We start from the raw sequence: 15,963 nt of genomic DNA, 5'->3' as shown, positions 1-15,963 counted from the left end.
TCCTTTCCCCACCCACAGAGGATCTTGTGATCCAGATTTCTGCACACAGACTCTGAAGCAATGAGGGCTTCTCATTAATCACATGCCACATAATAATGGCAACACATGTTGGCAGCTCCTGCTGCCAGAGGATTGTCTGAGTTGCTGTAAGACTTGGCTTGTCAACTTGGTTTGTTGCATCATGCTTCTTGGGGACACTTGGACTGATGAGCCACCCTGTGGGTGTCCTGGCTGTGCCTGTGGGATGCATCCATGAACTGCTTTGGGATTCAGGGTACAGGCAGAGCTGTTCCCTGCTCCTTGGCTCTGGTGGTGATACCACGAGTCCCTTCTGCCCTGTCAGTGCAGGGCAGCTCAGGGCTCTCTGTGCATGGCCTTAACCTGTTGCTCCCGCTTGATGTGTGTGTTTCCTTTGGCTTTCTAGGTCTATCAGCTGGACACAGGGCATTACTTATGCAGGAATAAATACTATGGACGTGGTCTTTCCATCGAGGGCTTCCGCAATGCCCTCTACCAATATCTCCACAACGGCATCGAGCTGCGCAAGGACCTCTTTGAGCCTGTCCTGGCCAAACTCCGAAGCCTGAAGGCAGTTTTGGAGAGACAGGCTTCCTACCGCTTCTACTCCAGCTCCCTCCTCATCATTTATGATGGGAAGGACAGCAGGGCAGGGATGTTTGTGGAGCGCCGGCCGGAGATGCGCCTGAAGCGGGTGGAGGGCTCCCTCCCGGAGAGCCTGCAGGATGGCAGCAGCACGGAGCCCGGGTCCTCTGCCCAGCCCAAGGTGGACGTGCGTATGATTGACTTCGCACACAGCACGTTCAAAGGCTTTCGTGATGACCCCACTGTGCATGATGGACCTGACATGGGTTACGTGTTCGGGCTGGAAAGCCTCATCAACATCATGGAACAGATGCGTGAGGAAAACCAGTAGCCCCGGGCTGCTGCCTCTTATTCTTGTCCTGGTGGCAGGAGCAGACAAGACCACCTACTACCACAGGAAAAAAGCGAACAACTTTGGTTTTAAACAGTTGTATTGCTCCATTGTTTTTAAATGTACTTGGATAGAAGAGCTGAGAGGGAGGCAGGATGGAAGAGCTTCTCATGCCACCCAGATGGTTCTGACCACACTAGTTCTGCCTTCTGGAGGAGGCTCTACAGATGCCTGCTGGGCGTTGGGTGTTCCAGTTCTTCACTCATTGCATGTGCATTCTGGAGGGAGGATCTGGACATAGGGAAGAGAAAGCCTGAGAGCACGGGGCTCTTCAGTGGGCTGGAGCTGTGGCATGAGGAGCCTCCTGCCTCAGGAGCCCCTGGGAGAGCCTTCCCTTTGAAGTTCTCCTGGGTTATTTGGAAAGGGCACTGAACTCAGAGTTAAGCAGCATCTGTGGGGCTGATGGTGAGCAGCACAGGTGCTGGTCCTTGCTTTTGGTGGCACTGGCTTTGCCCTGGGTTTTGCTGGTGAGGCTTTGCTTTTGATTCTGCCTTTTTCCGCTGTTTGGGCACTGTGAATAACCAACCAAACACGGAAATAAAATGACCAAATGCAACCCCTGGCAGAGCTGCGCCAGGAGGGAATGCCACACACCTGGAGTTGTGCTCAAGCCTGGGGTGGCATGGGCAGACCCAGACAAGGGGCTCTGCAAGAGTAACTCTGCCTTGGACCACTGACCACGCAAGAACTCAGCTTCTGGGCTAGCAATAGTATCTGTAGCAGTTAACAGGACCCCAACGCTGCAGTGGGGCCTTTTGGACCATTTCAACCCTTCCCCTCCTGTAATGTTGGTCCCGCAGGCTGCAGGTGAGGATCTCCCTTCTGCTGTCAGGCCCTGGGGCTGCAGCTTGGGGCTGCCCTTGTGCCCAAGGAGAGGCAAGAACGGGAGGCCAAGGGCTAGGGCTCAGTCCCCTTCTCCACAAGGGGCTCCAGGGGAACAGGGGAAACCTGGCTGAACGGTGAGTGCCATGACCTGACTGTCGAGCTTTCCTTCACCGAGTCAGTCTTTTCCCAAAATAAATGACGAGTTTGCAGGTGAAAGAGCCAGACAGGCTGCACTGAGCTGCCTGGGATCCCTCCTGCAGCTGATGCTTTTGCTAAGGCTTCCCTTGGTGAGGGCATTAACGGTTGACACTAGCGTGGTGGTACCAAACTGTACCCTGCTCTGCATCACCCCGCCTTTGTTTCCAGTGCACCCTCCCCACTGTCACTGACTTGTTCCATGGTGTTACTGTGTCCCTGGCTGCCTGAGCCACTCTGCTGGGCCAGGGCAGGGCTGTTTTGTGGTTTTGTTTTGGTTTGTTTTTTTTTTTTAACTTCAGGAAAGCTTGTTTGGGGGGTTCTGGCCCTGCATGTCACATGTGTGCACAGCCTGCGTGGGAAGTGTTGGTGCTGGGTGGTGACCCGAGTCACCGGGGCAGGCACAGGGCTGTGGCACCGGCTGTGAAGGGGGCAGAGGAGGAGCTGCCTCTGTCCTAAAGAGCACCCCTCTGCCTGTCTCCCGGCTTGCCTGTCATCCATCCCCTCCAGCTCTCTGGATGAGGACCTTCATCCACACTGCTCTGTCCTGGGCTACCCCTGGGCTATTACTTTATGGCTGTTGCCAGTCCCTGCCCTCCAGGTAGGGCTCAGGGGATTTTAGGGAGCAGGTTAAGCAGGCAGAGTAGCAGTAGGTACCTCGGACCCTCCCTGCCCCAGCGTGGCCCATCGCACCCACCTACTGCATGTCCATATCCCCGGTGGGCTGCACTCGGGCAGGCTTGGGGCCATTCCTCCTGGGGAGCACCCCCGGTGACTCCGCCGTTCCCCCTCCTCGCTGTGCTGGGCAGGGGCGAAGTGTCTGTGCCCGGGGGAGCCCCCTCTCCCCTTCCCCTCGGACCACGCCGTGGGACTCCACAGCTTGTACATAGCCTCGCCTTCCCCCCCGCTCCCGTCCCTCTTTGTTTTTACATGGATAATCACCCTGTTTGTGCTTCACAGAGAACCAAAAACCATTAAAGAATCTGTTTTTGTCCGTGCTGTGCCGTGCCTGCCTTTCCCCGCCTCGGAGCCCGGGTTATAGGGTGTGTGTGTGTGTGTGTGTAGGGGGGGGGGTTCAACCTCCCCCCGGGTGCGGCGCGGCCGCGCTCCCTCCCTCTGCTCGGTGACCGCCCCCGAGCAGAGCAGCGGCCCCGGGTGTGGGGCGGGCACTAGGACCCGGGGGCGGTGAGGGAGTGATGACGCGGCAGGGACGTGTAAGGCACGCGCGGCGCTGACGTGTCGGCGCGGCCGGTTCGGGCCGTGGGGGGGATGCGGGCCCTGATCCTGGTGGGCGGCTACGGGACGCGGCTGCGGCCGCTGACCCTGAGCCGACCGAAGCCGCTGGTGGAGTTCTGCAACAAAGCGGTGCTGCTGCACCAGCTGGAGGCCCTCCGGCAGGTGGGTGGCCGGGCTGGAGACCCTCCTGCAGGGGAGGGGGGGGCCGGGGAGTCCTCCCCTCCCGCTGACCCGCGCTCCCCCCGCAGGCCGGGGTCAGCCATGTGGTGCTGGCGGTCAGCTACATGTCGGAGACGCTGGAGGCGGCCATGCGGGAGCAGGAGCAGCGGGTAAGGTTCCCCCCGGACCCCACCCCCGTGCCCCGAGACCCCCGGCCCCGCACCCGCCGCTCACCTTCTGCCCGCAGCTCGGGATCCGTATCTCCCTGTCCCATGAGAAGGAGCCGCTGGGCACGGGTAGGGCAGGGCTGGGGACAGCGGGGTGGGAACGGGAGGGGATACCATGGGGCAGCAGGGTGGGCATGGATGGGTAATGCTGGGGGAGACTGGGAGGGGGCATCCTGGGGCAGCCGTATGTGGGTAAGACTGGTGATACTGGGAGGGGACACTACGGGCAGCAGAGTGGGGGTGGATGGATAGGGCTGGAGGACACTGGTGACACTGGTAGGGGGACAGAATAGGCAGCAAGTCAGCGATGGGAAGGGCTGGGTGCATCGGGGAGGGATATGCCAGGATGGGAATAGGTAGGATGAGTGGGGCCAGGCACAAAAAAGCCCAGGGACAGCAGGGCCTGGTGAGGACCAGGGGGATTGGGAGAGCCAGTGGGGAGCAGGGACACTGGGACGGGCAGAGCGTGGAGCAGGAGGATGCGGGCACTGGGCTCACCCCATCCCTGTGGATTCACTCGTGGCCGGGCAGCGGGGCCGCTGGCGCTGGCACGGGACCTTCTGGCCGAGGGCGGGGAGCCCTTCTTTGTCCTCAACAGCGATGTGATCTGTGAGTTCCCCTTCGCGGCGCTGGCCCGTTTCCACCGGCAGCATGGCGGCGAGGGCTCGCTGGTGGTGACCCGCGTGGAGGAGCCGGCCAAGTACGGCGTGGTGGTGAGTGAACCTGACACCGGCCGCATCTGCCGCTTTGTGGAGAAGCCACGAGTCTTTGTGTCCAACAAGATCAATGCTGGACTCTACATCTTCAGCCCTGGCATCCTGCAACGCATCCAGGTAAGGGCCTGGGGGCTAGGCTGGGCTGGGCTGGGGTGCTGGGTCCCCTGCTCAGCCCTGCACCCTGTCCTCGCAGCTGCGCCCCACCTCCATTGAGAAGGAGATCTTCCCAGCCATGGCACAGGATGGGCAGCTCTATGCCATGGAGCTGCAGGGTAAGGCTCTGCACATGGGGTGGGGGGGATGGGTCTTGCCTGCACTGCTGCCCCTACGCCAGGGGCTGTCACCACAGCTCTGTCTCCACAGGCTTCTGGATGGACATTGGGCAACCAAAGGACTTCCTCACAGGCATGTGCATGTACCTGCAGGCACTGCGGGCTCAGCACCCTGAGAAGCTGCACTCGGGGCCTGGTGTCGTAGGGAATGTGCTGGTGGTAAGTGGCAGCCCCCAGCACACCAGCCCCGGGCATGCACCATGGGCTCTCTGTGTCCTCTTGCTGCTGTCTTCACTGTGGTCCTTGAGCTGTACCCTCCTGGCCCCACACTGGCCAAGTGGCAGGGGCCATTCTGAGAGCTCTGGCTGCCCTCCCGGCCCTGGTGCAGCCCCTCTTCTTTCCAGGACCCCAGCGCCAAAATCGGGGCAAACTGCGTCATCGGTCCCAACGTGACGATCGGGGCTGGCGTGGTGGTGGAGGACGGGGTGCGCATCAAACGCTGCACCGTGCTGGAGGGGGCCCGTATCCGCTCCCATTCCTGGCTAGAATCCTGCATCGTGGGCTGGAGCTGCTCCGTGGGGCAGTGGGTGAGGACCTGGGTGCCCCCGCAGGGGATGGGGCTCACCTCTTGCCCTCCCGCCTCCTCAGTGTGTGGCCAAAGGGATGGAGGGATGCACTGGCAGACAGGAGCAGGATTGTGACGGGGCCTCTCTGGGACAGGTGCGCATGGAGAACGTGACAGTGCTGGGTGAGGACGTCATTGTCAACGACGAGCTCTACCTCAATGGGGCCAATGTGCTGCCGCACAAATCCATTGCCGAGTCCGTGCCAGAGCCGCGCATCATCATGTAGCAGCCCCTGGTGGGCCCTGCTCTCCTGGCTCTGCTTGGATTAAATATTTATATTTCCATCTACAGCTGAGCATCATCTGAGCCTGGCCCCAGTGCTGGGTCACTCGCCAGGGCTGGCTTGGCTTTCCCTCCCCATGTTTCAGGGCATCACATAAGGAAGAATAATTTAATGCTGCATTTCATGAAGTCAGCCCCCAGCCAGGGGCAAATTAACAGCCCGAACGCCCAGCCCAGCCCCCCTGCCCTGGCCCCGGGGCTGCGCACGTTCCCAGCGGAGCCGAGGCCTTGGGCTCCCCTCCCTGAGAACAGCCTGTGGGGCAGTGGCTGCAGTGGTGCTAGATGAGGGGATGCTGGCCCCAGAGCCTGGCATCAGCCCCCCCCTGCCCCACAGCATGGCCCCATGCTGAGTCCTGGCCCTGCGTGAGGGAGAAGCCAGTGGTGGTGGGGGACAGGGTGTCTCCCCACGCAGCTGGGGGAGCCCATGGTGCAGGGCTTGGCGCTATGAGCTGGCAGGCTTGATGAAGTCATCCACCCCCGTGATGGTGGCCTTGCAGAAGAAGCAGTCCTTGTTGTTCATCAGGTGCTGGTTGATGCAGGCTCTGGGACAGAGGAGGAAAGAGCATGAGCCCCCCACCCAGCACCATGTGGGAGGCTGGTGGTCACCTCAGTGAGGGTCACACCTGAGTTACTCACTTGCATGACTTGTGGGAGCAGGGTCTGAAGATGGCTGAGATGGGGTGTGCGTAGCAGATGGGGCACAGGTCCTCCTCACTGGTGGGCTGTAGGGGGGTCACCGGGTGGTTAGTGGTAGCAGCAAAAGCCCCATATCCAAAGCTGAGGCTGCTGCTGAGCAGGGGAGCAGGCAAAGGGACTTACCAGTGTGGTGGCAGCCGCCTGCTTGGATTCCTCACTCAGGTGGCTCAGCATCTTCTCCACCTTTGCCAGCTCCTCTGTGCTGATGTACTCCGTGTCTGTGGGGACAAAGTGGGTGTCAGTGGGGTGAATGTGACCCTTGGGCTGCCACAAGGCTGCTGAACAATGCACAGGGGTGGGGCTGCAGCTGCCCTCGGGGACCAGCAAGGCCGAGGAGCCTGATGCTGGGAACAGGGATCTCCATGCTGGGGACGGCAAGTTGGATGTGGGTGCTGTGAGGAGTCAAAAACTGATGTCAGAAACAGGCATTGGACACATTCCCATCCAAAGTGCTACCACGGGAGCCACAAACCCCTTCCCCCAGGGCTGAAGGGACTGGGAGGGATCCCAGCAGCCTTGTCCCCCATCACAGCCATGACTGAGGACGAGAGGGGTGAGTACAGCCTGTCCCCCAGCATGGTGGTGACACTTACAGGTCTGGAGGGAGAAATGGCGCTTGTCCGTGGCTGGGGCAGCAGCTGCCAGGGCTGAGGGCTCTGCATGGCCCAGAAGGTACTGGATGGAGCGCAGCTGAAAACAGGGGTCTGCCAGCAGCACTGCTGTTGCACGCTCGACCCTGCAAGGAGACATGTCAAAGAGAAGGTCTCTGCCCCCCGTTCCACCACCCTCAGAGCTGTCTGGGTCTCCCTGGGCAATGCCCATCACCCTGCGGTCACAGAGCCACCAACTCCCCAGCGCCTGCCCAGGTGGGTGCATGGCACCACGAGCTTCACAGCCTGCAGGGATGCTGTGCCCAGCCTGGGGAGGTGATGGCAGTGGGTATGTGGGAGCCCTGGGTTAGGCCCTTGAGTGACTTGAGGTGCAGTCAGCCCATGGAAGCTCCTGTGCCCCATGGGGCCAAGCCCAGGGGACAGACAGCTCAGCAGCCCCATGCTCCCACCACCGAGTGGGGGAAACACGCTGAAACGCAACCGAAGAGTGGCCACGCCCCCTTCTCCTCCCCCTCCTCCCCCGTTCGGAGGTTCCGTGGATCGATGGGGTGCATCAGCACTTGCTGAGGCTGCAGCCCTGCCTCTGCTGCCCCGGGAGCTACAGGGCAGCCAGCACAACCCTCACTCCACAGCACAGCCAGGGTACGAGGAATGCAGGGGCTGGTGCAGGGGCCTGTGTCACCCCCGCACCCCGGGGACACCTTGGGGTGCCCCCACACGGCAGGAGGGAGCGGCTATAGCTCTCCACAGTCTCAGCCATCAGCGCGGACAGCCAGGACAGATGAAGGGCACCTTAATGGGTGTCTTCATCAGGCACCAGCGCCATGGCCCGTCCACGGGCCCGGCGAGGAGCAGAGGTGGCTCACACGGCCACCTCGGGGGGTGAGAAGTTGCCCGCCAGCACAGGCTGAGCCGGGGCCGGAGCGCAGGGGGTTAACGGCAGCCGCAGCCGCCAAATTAGCTTTTTGCTGCCTTAATGGAAACCAATTCCCCAGCCCAGCTTTCTGCTTCCCATTAACGCGCCGGAGCGCTCGCTAATGACATTCCTCCGTGTCCTTCACCCTGCGGCCGCCTCTTCCCCATCTACAGCCCGCGGTACCCCCTCTGCCGTGGGGATCCCCCGAGCCCCGCGCTCCCACGGCCGGGGATCCCTGCTGGCACATGCAGGGGGTGATGGAGACAAGAGCAGCCGGAAGGACCAAGACCGGGTGCTGGGCAACGGGGGAGGAGGATGACTGCCATCCCTGATGCCAGCCTGGGTGCACGCGGGACAGGCGGGGCTCCCAGAGCTGCCGATGGGGTGAGTTTATTCTTCCAGCCCTCGCCCCGGGACTGGGCAGTCGCGGAGCAGGCGGCCGTGGCGATTACAGCCGCCTGAGCTCGTCATTCTCCAGCCGGATGATCGGCGAAGTGGCCCCGAGGACAAGCAAACGGGCAGCGCCGGTGCCAGCTGCGCATGGCCCTGCCCAGGGGCAGGACGGCAAGGGAGGGCCACGGGCACGGCCACCACAGCGGCCACCACTCCCCGTGCCGGGACCAATGGGATCCCGCCCGGCCCACACCGCGCATCGCCAGCACGTAAATAGGGGCAGGAGCGGGACCGCGTCCCCGCAGCCAGCCCGGCTCCCCGGGAGGTGCCGGCCGGGGCTCAGCGGGACCCGGTGAATGGAAATGTGACACGGTGGCACTGAGCCCTGAGAAACTTTGTGCTCCGGGGATGTGCGGCTCCGGGAGGCAGGGAGGAGGTCGCCGAGCCCCCCCCAACGCAGCCCCGGCCCGGAGCGGGTCAGCTCGCTGATGCCGGACGCGGGCAGCCCACGGCCGAAGGAGCGCAGGTGAGAGGCGGCACAGCCGGGCAGGGAGATGCTGTGCTTTAACTCCTTTCAAGCCCCACGGCTGGAATGAGCATCTTCCTTTGCGGGGTGCAAAAGGGCGAATGCTCGGTAGAGTCCCCCCCAAGCCAGCGCAGGGCAGTCGGGGACCGCAGCGCACTTTCTCTCCCATCGCGTCTGGCTCCTGCCCTGCACCATGGCCCCGGTCTGGCGGCGGGTGCTGAAGCTGCTGCTGCTGCTCCAGCTGTGCTCCCAGGGCTGTGCTCCCCGAGCCTCCCCGCCGCCCCACCGCTGCCCCACCGCCTGCATCTGCACCTCCGACCTGCTGAGCTGCAGCCGGCAGACCCTGCAGCGCGTGCCCCGGGCACTGCCGCCCACTGCCACCACGCTGGACCTAAGCCACAATGCCCTCACCCAGCTCCACGACCACTGGCTGGCTGCCCTCCCGCACCTCGAGGCCCTCCACATCAGCCACAACCAGATTAAGGACATTTCTCCACAGGCTTTTCACAATGCCTCCTACCTGCGGCATCTTGACATGTCCTCCAACCACCTGCACGCTGTCGAGACGCACTACTTCGACGCGCTGGTGAGCTTGGAGGAGCTCCTGCTCTACAACAACCGCATTACACGAGTGGATGAAAACGCTTTCACCAAACTGAGCGGCCTGCGGAAAGTCTACCTGAGCTGGAACAACCTGACCACCTTCCCCTTCCACTCAGTGCAAGGGCTGGGCATCTACAGTCTCCGCACGCTGGACCTCTCCTCCAACAGCCTGAGCAGCATCCCTGTGGAGGAGCTGGCAGCTCTGCCTGAAAACATCAGGAATGGCCTGTACCTGCACAACAACCCCGTCAGGTGCAGCTGCCCACTTTACCTGATGCTCCAACACTGGAAGCAGCGAGGTTTCAGCTCTGTGAAGGATTTCTTTGAGGAACATACCTGCAAGGTGTCTGACAACGTGCCCAGGTCCCTCATCAAGTTCCTCAAATACAGCCAAATGTTTGAGAACTGCTCGGCGGGCCCTGAAGATGTCCACCCTGTGCCCTTCCCTGTGATGGTGGGCCACAGCCTCCTGCTCACCTGCAACACCAGCCTGCCAGCCACGGCCACCACCTACATGTGGATCTCTCCTCACCACGAGCCCATCAAGTACCCAGGGAACAGAGACCATTCCTTGGAGCTCTACCACAATGGCAGCCTGAAGATTGCAGTGGCCAAGCCCTGGCACTCAGGGGTCTATGTGGGCTTGGCCATCAACAGCCCCCACAATTTCAGCAGGTTGTGTGAAGTCAATGTGACGGTCCACTACCCCAAGCCAGAGGAAGAGACCTTCAACACCGGCCTCACCACTCTGCTGGGCTGCATCGTGAGCCTGGTGCTCGTGATCATCTACTTGTACCTCACGCCCTGCCGCTGCCTAAGCTGCTCCAAGAAGCCAGCTCCTCTCAGCCCTCCACAGGAGTGCAGTGCCCAGTCCTCCATCCTCAGCACCACCCCCCCTGCCACCGATGGGCCAAACCGTAAGGTCAGTGCCAGCAAGCATGTGGTCTTCCTCGAGCCTGTCAGGGAGACACAGAATGGCAAGATCCGCCTGGCCCTCAGCGAGGACTTCCCTGATGCCAAGCACCCCAAGGTCCTGCAGGTCAAGTCGGACTCAGAGTCCATCAGCTCCGTCTTTTCAGATACCCCCATTGTGTCGTAGCGCAGCAGAACTGGGAGGAGAGCCAAGGGCATCCTGAGAGCTGTTTTCCTCCATAACTACTAGAAGCAGGATTATTGGCACCCTGAATTCCCGGCTTGACTGTGACCCATGAGGGTGACCAGCGTCACCTGTAACTGCTTCAGCCATGAGCTCCTGGTGGGTTTTGGGGTTGGGGGCACATGGGTGCCTGATGAGAGCAACTTGCATGAGCCACTGGCAATGTCCTCATTAGCACAAGGGTAATGCTGATGAACCCAGCACGACTGAGACATCTCTGCTTCATTCAGGCAGCCAACTACCCAATGGTGACACCAGGGCCAGCCATCTGCCACCTCCATGGGCACATGAGACCCAACCTGGCACCACCAACACAGACTCCAGGCCAAGGAAAAGCCATGTCAAGTGGGGCACTGTCCCTGCTCATGCCAGGGAGGCCCCTGGGGATGGTGATGCCACCATCCTCTCCCAGCCCGTGCCAGTCCCTATCAGCATGCCATGGACATAAGGGGACCTTGAGCTCATCACAAGGAGGTTACATCCCCCCTCCCCAAATATAGCCACAAAGGAGGGATGAAGCTCAGCATCTGACCAGCCAAGAAGCCAAGTAAACATTACAAGCTTTTGCCTCCCAAGAAGCTGTAAATAATCGAGGCAGGATTAGACGCCGCAATACCGCGCCCGGCCCGCATTGCTCAGAGCTCCCCGTGCCACCAAGGACGATGAGGGCTCAGATGCACCAACCTCCTTCCCTGCTTCTCCTTGAGGCGGACGAATGCGCTGCTAAAGCACAGCTACTTAGGCAGTAATCTAATAAGCTCATCGATAAATGTGAGTAATCCTCTCCTCTCTTGGGTCATAATTCTCTAGTTACATTGGAATAAAAATGCCTATTTTTTTAAGCTCACGCTGGGCTGAGTGTCTCCTTGCCCTTGCAGGGCAGCCGTGCGGAGCCGCATCCCACTGGCACAGTAGTGGGAGTCTGGGGGTCTCAGGGAGCCCTGAATTCCCACTTGCCCAGCACACAGAGCCAGGTGAAGTGCCCTGGGCTCACAGCCTCTGTTCCCATCAAATGGCATTAGAGTAGCCTTGGTGAGGGGTTTAAATGTGCTGAGATGGAGCTGGTGGCCTGGGGCTGCTGCTAGGGGAGTGTCCAGTGGCTTGTCCCCTGGAGGGCAGGTCCTTCAGGGAAGCTGGGAGCTGGGGAGCAGTGCCAAATGACACAAGGGCACATCCAGACCTCAACAGGAATGAGGTTCTAGATGTGGGGAAGAGACACCCTGGGGAGCCCCACTGGGCATTAAACTGCCCAGTGATTCTGCCCTGTCTGAATGAGTCTCAGCACTGTCTCTGGATGGAGGGATGGGAGTGTACCCCCCCCCCACCTGTCAAGACACCACTGACCCCTCCACCACCAGCCACATGACAGCATGTAGCTATCAGGGGCTTCTGGGGCCACCCTACTGGCAGGGGCATAACTTAGACACAACCTGGCCAGAACAAAACAGACCTTCCCCTCAAACTGCAGCCTCTCACAGCATGTGTCCCAGTCACAAGAGCTGCTGGCAGTGAGAAAGAAAGAGCCCTGCAGCATCCGTACAGCACCAGCACCCATCCTGCCAGTCCCTCAGCCAGGAAAAAAGCAGCTTTTTTTCCCAGCAAAAATTTAACTGTGTCCAAAGCCCTTATAAGAAACCCTCTATCCATCCAAGGAGGGGAGAGCATGAGGGAGAACAGCCACCCCGAGCCACCCAGTACCTGTCCTGATGCCAACCATGCACAGCTTCATGCCATACATGTCCCGTGGCTGCTGCCTGGTGGCGGGCACAGGCGATGGGATGTGGAGTGACAGCCCCTGCTGGCCTGTGCCCTGGCTTCCCGCACCCCCGCTGCTGGCCCTGCCACCCTGTGTTAGCATGGAGTTCCTGATGAGCCCAGGATGCTGAGCTGGCCGTGCTGGGATGCCACTGGGGGGGGTGATGAGGTGCCTGGGTGCCTGTTGGGTAGGTGAGGGGCACACCTGCTCCTTGAGGATGGAGCTGAGGTGATGCCATCCCCTGAACCTGCACTCACATGGGGGTCCCCACATCACACTGCAGCTCCAGCGAGCAATGCAAGGCAGTTGGAGCTGTCAAAGCAGTTCATTAAGCAGCCTGAATGGCAAATCATCTTAGCAAGGAAAAACAGCCAGGATTACAGCCTCCCTGACAGGCAGGAGTTGGGGAATGTAATGGATGGTCCCTGAAGACTATGCTGTTCTCTCTTGCACCCATCTGCACCATTACAGCCCCAGATCACTGCCAAACCAACCTCTTGCTCCATGACTCCACAGGGTGAAGTCATGGGTCAGCACAAAGCATGACCCCAGCAGATGGGGACAGGGACAGGATTTGGGGACCAGCCTCCAACGCTGACTCCTGCCTCCCCTGGTACTTCACATCTTAGTCAGAACAACACAAGAACACTGATTGCCCATCCCCTCCTGTCCTCCTGCTGCTGGGGCTGCGTGCATCGTGTACGTGGGTGGAGATGGAGCCTTTCCTCATGATGCTCAGTTTCCAAAGAGCTGGAAACAGCAAAGCCTGGTGCTCCTGCATGATGCCTGCTCCTGCCTCCCAGCCTGGCCATTCCTTCTGGCAGGTCCTGCTGGCTCGTGTTCAGCATCCCGCTGGCAAGGTGTGGTTGTTTCTGACCCAGGATCCCCATCCCATGCTCTGTGGGCTGGTACCAGCATGTTCCTGGTAACCACAGTGCCTTCCCCAAGTCTTCATGGGCATTCAGGTAGAAATCACAGAGTGTCACAATCTAGAATCACACAAGAAGTCCCTGGGAGATAGGACTTCAGCTTCAAGGCTGCTCAGGTCATTTCCTGTCCAACTGCCCTGCAGACAAATTTGCTGTCCCCTTGCATGTGCCCCAGCCCTCCAGACTCACCATGAGAGCTTCAGTCATGGGCAGGACTGAGGAATGTGCTGTCTGGCCTCACTCCTCCTGCCTCCAAAGGTCAGGGCTATAGGGCATGGGGGAATCCCAAGGAGTGGAGGAATGGCCATGCCCTGGCACAATGTGGCTCATCTCTGCTCTGGGATGGTCACTCACTTTCTGCAAAGCCTGGTCCAGCCCATACGCCTGGTACTACCTACAACGTGCCCTCACACACAGGGGACCAGCAGCCTCACCTTTGGGCCTCAGCCCTTCCCCTGCTCCTCGATCTTGCCAGGATCCTCCCACAAGCTCTGGCCAGTGCTGCTCCATTAGCTCACTCCACAGGAGGCTTTAACAGAAAATCTGCTTAATTATTTAGCAGACAAACGGGGGGATGATACCAGCTGAAGGCAGCCAGGGTCTCTGGTGCCAACCCAACGATTCAGCCCAACTCCTGGCTCAGCCAGCCAGACCCCACCTTCCCTCTGCTCCCCATGGAACGAGGGCTCAGTCCTTAGGGCCTGGCAAAGGGGCAGCACATGGGCATCCCTGCCAAGTGCTGAGACTCCCTGCAACAGGGCAACCTCCACCTTCCTGCCTGGGAACCAGAAGAGCCTCTGCTGAGGGACCCCAGCTTGAGCTAGCAGCTCCCCACCCCTGCCCTGCACCAATTCTCCTTGGCCCCAGTTTGCAAAGTGGGTCACATTGAGGGAGGCAAGCTCTGAAACCCTCAGGCCCTGCTACAAAGATGAATAAGCCTGGATGAGTTGGGCACTGAAGCTTTGGGTCACCACAAGCAGCACCCACGGTCCTGCTGGACCTGACCCAATGAGGAAATGCATTTCTGCTCTCTCAAAAGCAGAGCCTGCTCCATCCAGGGACTAAGGATTGTGATGTATCAGCTGTCTCATCACATTCCAGCCTGGGTAATGTTCCCTTTCCTTGTGCTTAATGGCTCTGTTTGATGCCAGGAGTCTGCAGCAAGAGGACTCGATGCCTGGCTGAGTGTCCTGTGCTGGGCAAGGAGCAGCTGAGGCATCCAGCTGCATCCTGATAATGTGTTCAGAGGAGCTGGCAGTGCCCTGGCTCTCCTCACTCCCACCCTTGCCCTCGGGAGCGTTTTGGCCCAATAAATGGGACCTCACTCCTCCCAGAAGATCCCATCCTCTCTGTCCCAGGGCAAAGCTTGCAGCATCTTTCAAAAGCACTAAAGACAACCACAAAAAGCCAAAGAAGTCACCCAGGTCCTGTCCCAAGTTGTCATCCTCTGGGGAAGAGCTTCCTCACAGGAATCAGGGAGGGTAACAATGTCCCAGGTGACCCCCACAGAGATGTTTCCAGGTGAACATGTTGGCCAGATGATCTCTCTCTGTTAATGATCTTTTCCTCTGGCAACCTGAGTGTCACCAAATGGGACCTGGAAGAGGTTTCTACCTGCTTCAAGCAGTGCCTGGGCAGAGTGCTGACAAGGAAGGACAAAACCCCATCCTGTTGTCCTGTTCACTGCACTGAGAACAAGGGGAAAAAAAAAAAAAGGAGCAAAGAAGCAAGGAAATCTGTCTCCTCTTGAGTTCATATAAATAAGTCTGCTCTGGAGAGCTTGGCTAAAATATGGGAACCTTTAAATCTCTCCAGTTACTCCTTGCAACCCATGGCAATCATCTCCCATGGAAACATACAGAAAAAGGTCTAAACTCTCTTTTTCCATTCCACAGACCACCCTTTTATTCACGTGCCTGGAGACAGATGCTTCCCACTGCCCTGCTCTGGGCCAGATGTAGCTGGCCTCTACCCATCTCCCTGTTTTTTAGGTGACTGTGGGGAGGAGATCCCTACAGGGCTCTGCTCACCCCAGCTGCCCCTCCCAGTCTTCAGCACCCTGCAGTCATGGTGCCAAGAGATCTAGACACAGGATATAGCAAGGACTGAACCCCCGAGGAACACAAAAGCAGCAAAAAAGCCTCAGGGTTTTCTCCCATACCTGCTGCTTGTCTCCATCCTGTCCCTGTTTGCTGTTTTTCAACGTGCCTGCACAGCACAGAACCAATCCATTAGCAGGGTACAACACTTAGACCTCAGTCCTTGATTCAGAGTGCTGCAAAGAGGGTGGGTGGCTCAATTTTCCCTTCCATGTGAGGGACTGTGCCCATGATCATGCTGATCTTGACCACCAGCCTGCCCATGCCCTCTGCTTGGGTAGTGGGAGGGGGTCTTACAGCCACCAGCCTCAGTTCTTTTGCCTTGACTGACCTCAACGCCTACCCTGAAAGATTTGCTTGCCTTTTATAGATCACTGATGCATCAAACCTCAGATTTAGTGCAGGGCTTTGCAAAATCACATAGAAGCATTTTATTTTATGGACACTTTTTCCTGAGCTTCCTCCTGTTTCATCCTGTGCTACTCCTGCTCAGCTAAGTCCACCATAAGGACATGGTGCTTTTCATGCATCATTTCCCTGTTTTGTATTTATTTCTGCTTCCCACTGCCCAAGAAGGTGACTAAAAAGCCCTTGAAGATCAGTCAGAGACTTGACACTTCCCAACACAGACCACAGTATATGGCACCTCTGGTTAGTAACTCTGCAGCCCATCACTGCCCAAGGCAGGGAGGATGCTGGTGGCAGGCAGGGGACAGTGCCACTTGGTGCTGTACAGCCCCTTTGAC

At 59.2% G+C, this 15,963-nt stretch overlaps 4 protein-coding genes across 20 annotated transcripts in view; 3 read left to right on the top strand and 1 right to left on the bottom strand.

Annotated features, from left to right (window-relative positions):
• The window catches only part of IP6K1 (inositol hexakisphosphate kinase 1), a 36,636-nt gene extending 33,628 nt beyond the window's left edge, over positions 1-3,008 (top strand). For all 17 annotated transcript variants that reach the window (XM_071755541.1, XM_071755543.1, XM_071755542.1 and 14 more), the window contains one exon: positions 425-3,008. In XM_071755541.1, coding sequence (XP_071611642.1) covers positions 425-934 — 510 coding nt within the window. In that variant the 3' untranslated portion in view covers positions 935-3,008. The remainder of the gene's footprint in view (positions 1-424) is intronic.
• A 214-nt stretch (positions 3,009-3,222) lies between these two features.
• Positions 3,223-5,534, top strand: GMPPB (GDP-mannose pyrophosphorylase B). Its single transcript, XM_071755524.1, has 8 exons — positions 3,223-3,412; positions 3,499-3,579; positions 3,657-3,705; positions 4,168-4,469; positions 4,546-4,624; positions 4,716-4,843; positions 5,029-5,211; positions 5,345-5,534. Exons 1-8 carry the CDS (start codon positions 3,284-3,286, stop codon positions 5,474-5,476), a joined length of 1,083 nt encoding a protein of 360 aa, XP_071611625.1. The 5' UTR covers positions 3,223-3,283; the 3' UTR covers positions 5,477-5,534.
• Positions 5,535-5,627: 93 nt separating this feature from the next.
• The window catches only part of RNF123 (ring finger protein 123), a 47,708-nt gene continuing 37,372 nt past the window's right edge, over positions 5,628-15,963 (bottom strand). Inside the window, exons 36-39 of the mRNA XM_071755521.1 lie at positions 6,822-6,964; positions 6,352-6,446; positions 6,169-6,254; positions 5,628-6,074 (exon numbers count right to left, since the gene is read on the bottom strand). Coding sequence (XP_071611622.1) covers positions 5,975-6,074; positions 6,169-6,254; positions 6,352-6,446; positions 6,822-6,964 — 424 coding nt within the window. The 3' untranslated portion in view covers positions 5,628-5,974. The remainder of the gene's footprint in view (positions 6,075-6,168; positions 6,255-6,351; positions 6,447-6,821; positions 6,965-15,963) is intronic.
• On the top strand, positions 8,737-10,526 carry AMIGO3 (adhesion molecule with Ig like domain 3). The gene has a single exon (XM_071755522.1). The coding sequence runs from the start codon at positions 8,868-8,870 to the stop codon at positions 10,374-10,376; it is 1,509 nt and encodes a 502-aa protein (XP_071611623.1). The 5' UTR covers positions 8,737-8,867; the 3' UTR covers positions 10,377-10,526.

The sequence above is a fragment of the Heliangelus exortis genome, chromosome 12 (genome assembly GCF_036169615.1).
Source record: "Heliangelus exortis chromosome 12, bHelExo1.hap1, whole genome shotgun sequence".
NCBI classification, from domain to species: Eukaryota; Metazoa; Chordata; class Aves; order Apodiformes; family Trochilidae; genus Heliangelus; species Heliangelus exortis.
This window is presented reverse-complemented; position numbering and strand designations above follow the sequence as displayed.

Coding starts and splice junctions, on each gene's coding strand:
- AMIGO3 (XM_071755522.1), top strand. CDS start 8,868: ATGGCCCCGGTCTGGCGGCGGGTGCTGAAGCTGCTGCTGCTGCTCCAG.
- GMPPB (XM_071755524.1), top strand. CDS start 3,284: ATGCGGGCCCTGATCCTGGTGGGCGGCTACGGGACGCGGCTGCGGCCG. Junction 4,844..5,028: donor TCGTAGGGAATGTGCTGGTG/GTAAGTGGCAGC, acceptor TCTTCTTTCCAG/GACCCCAGCGCCAAAATCGG. Junction 5,212..5,344: donor GCTGCTCCGTGGGGCAGTGG/GTGAGGACCTGG, acceptor TCTCTGGGACAG/GTGCGCATGGAGAACGTGAC.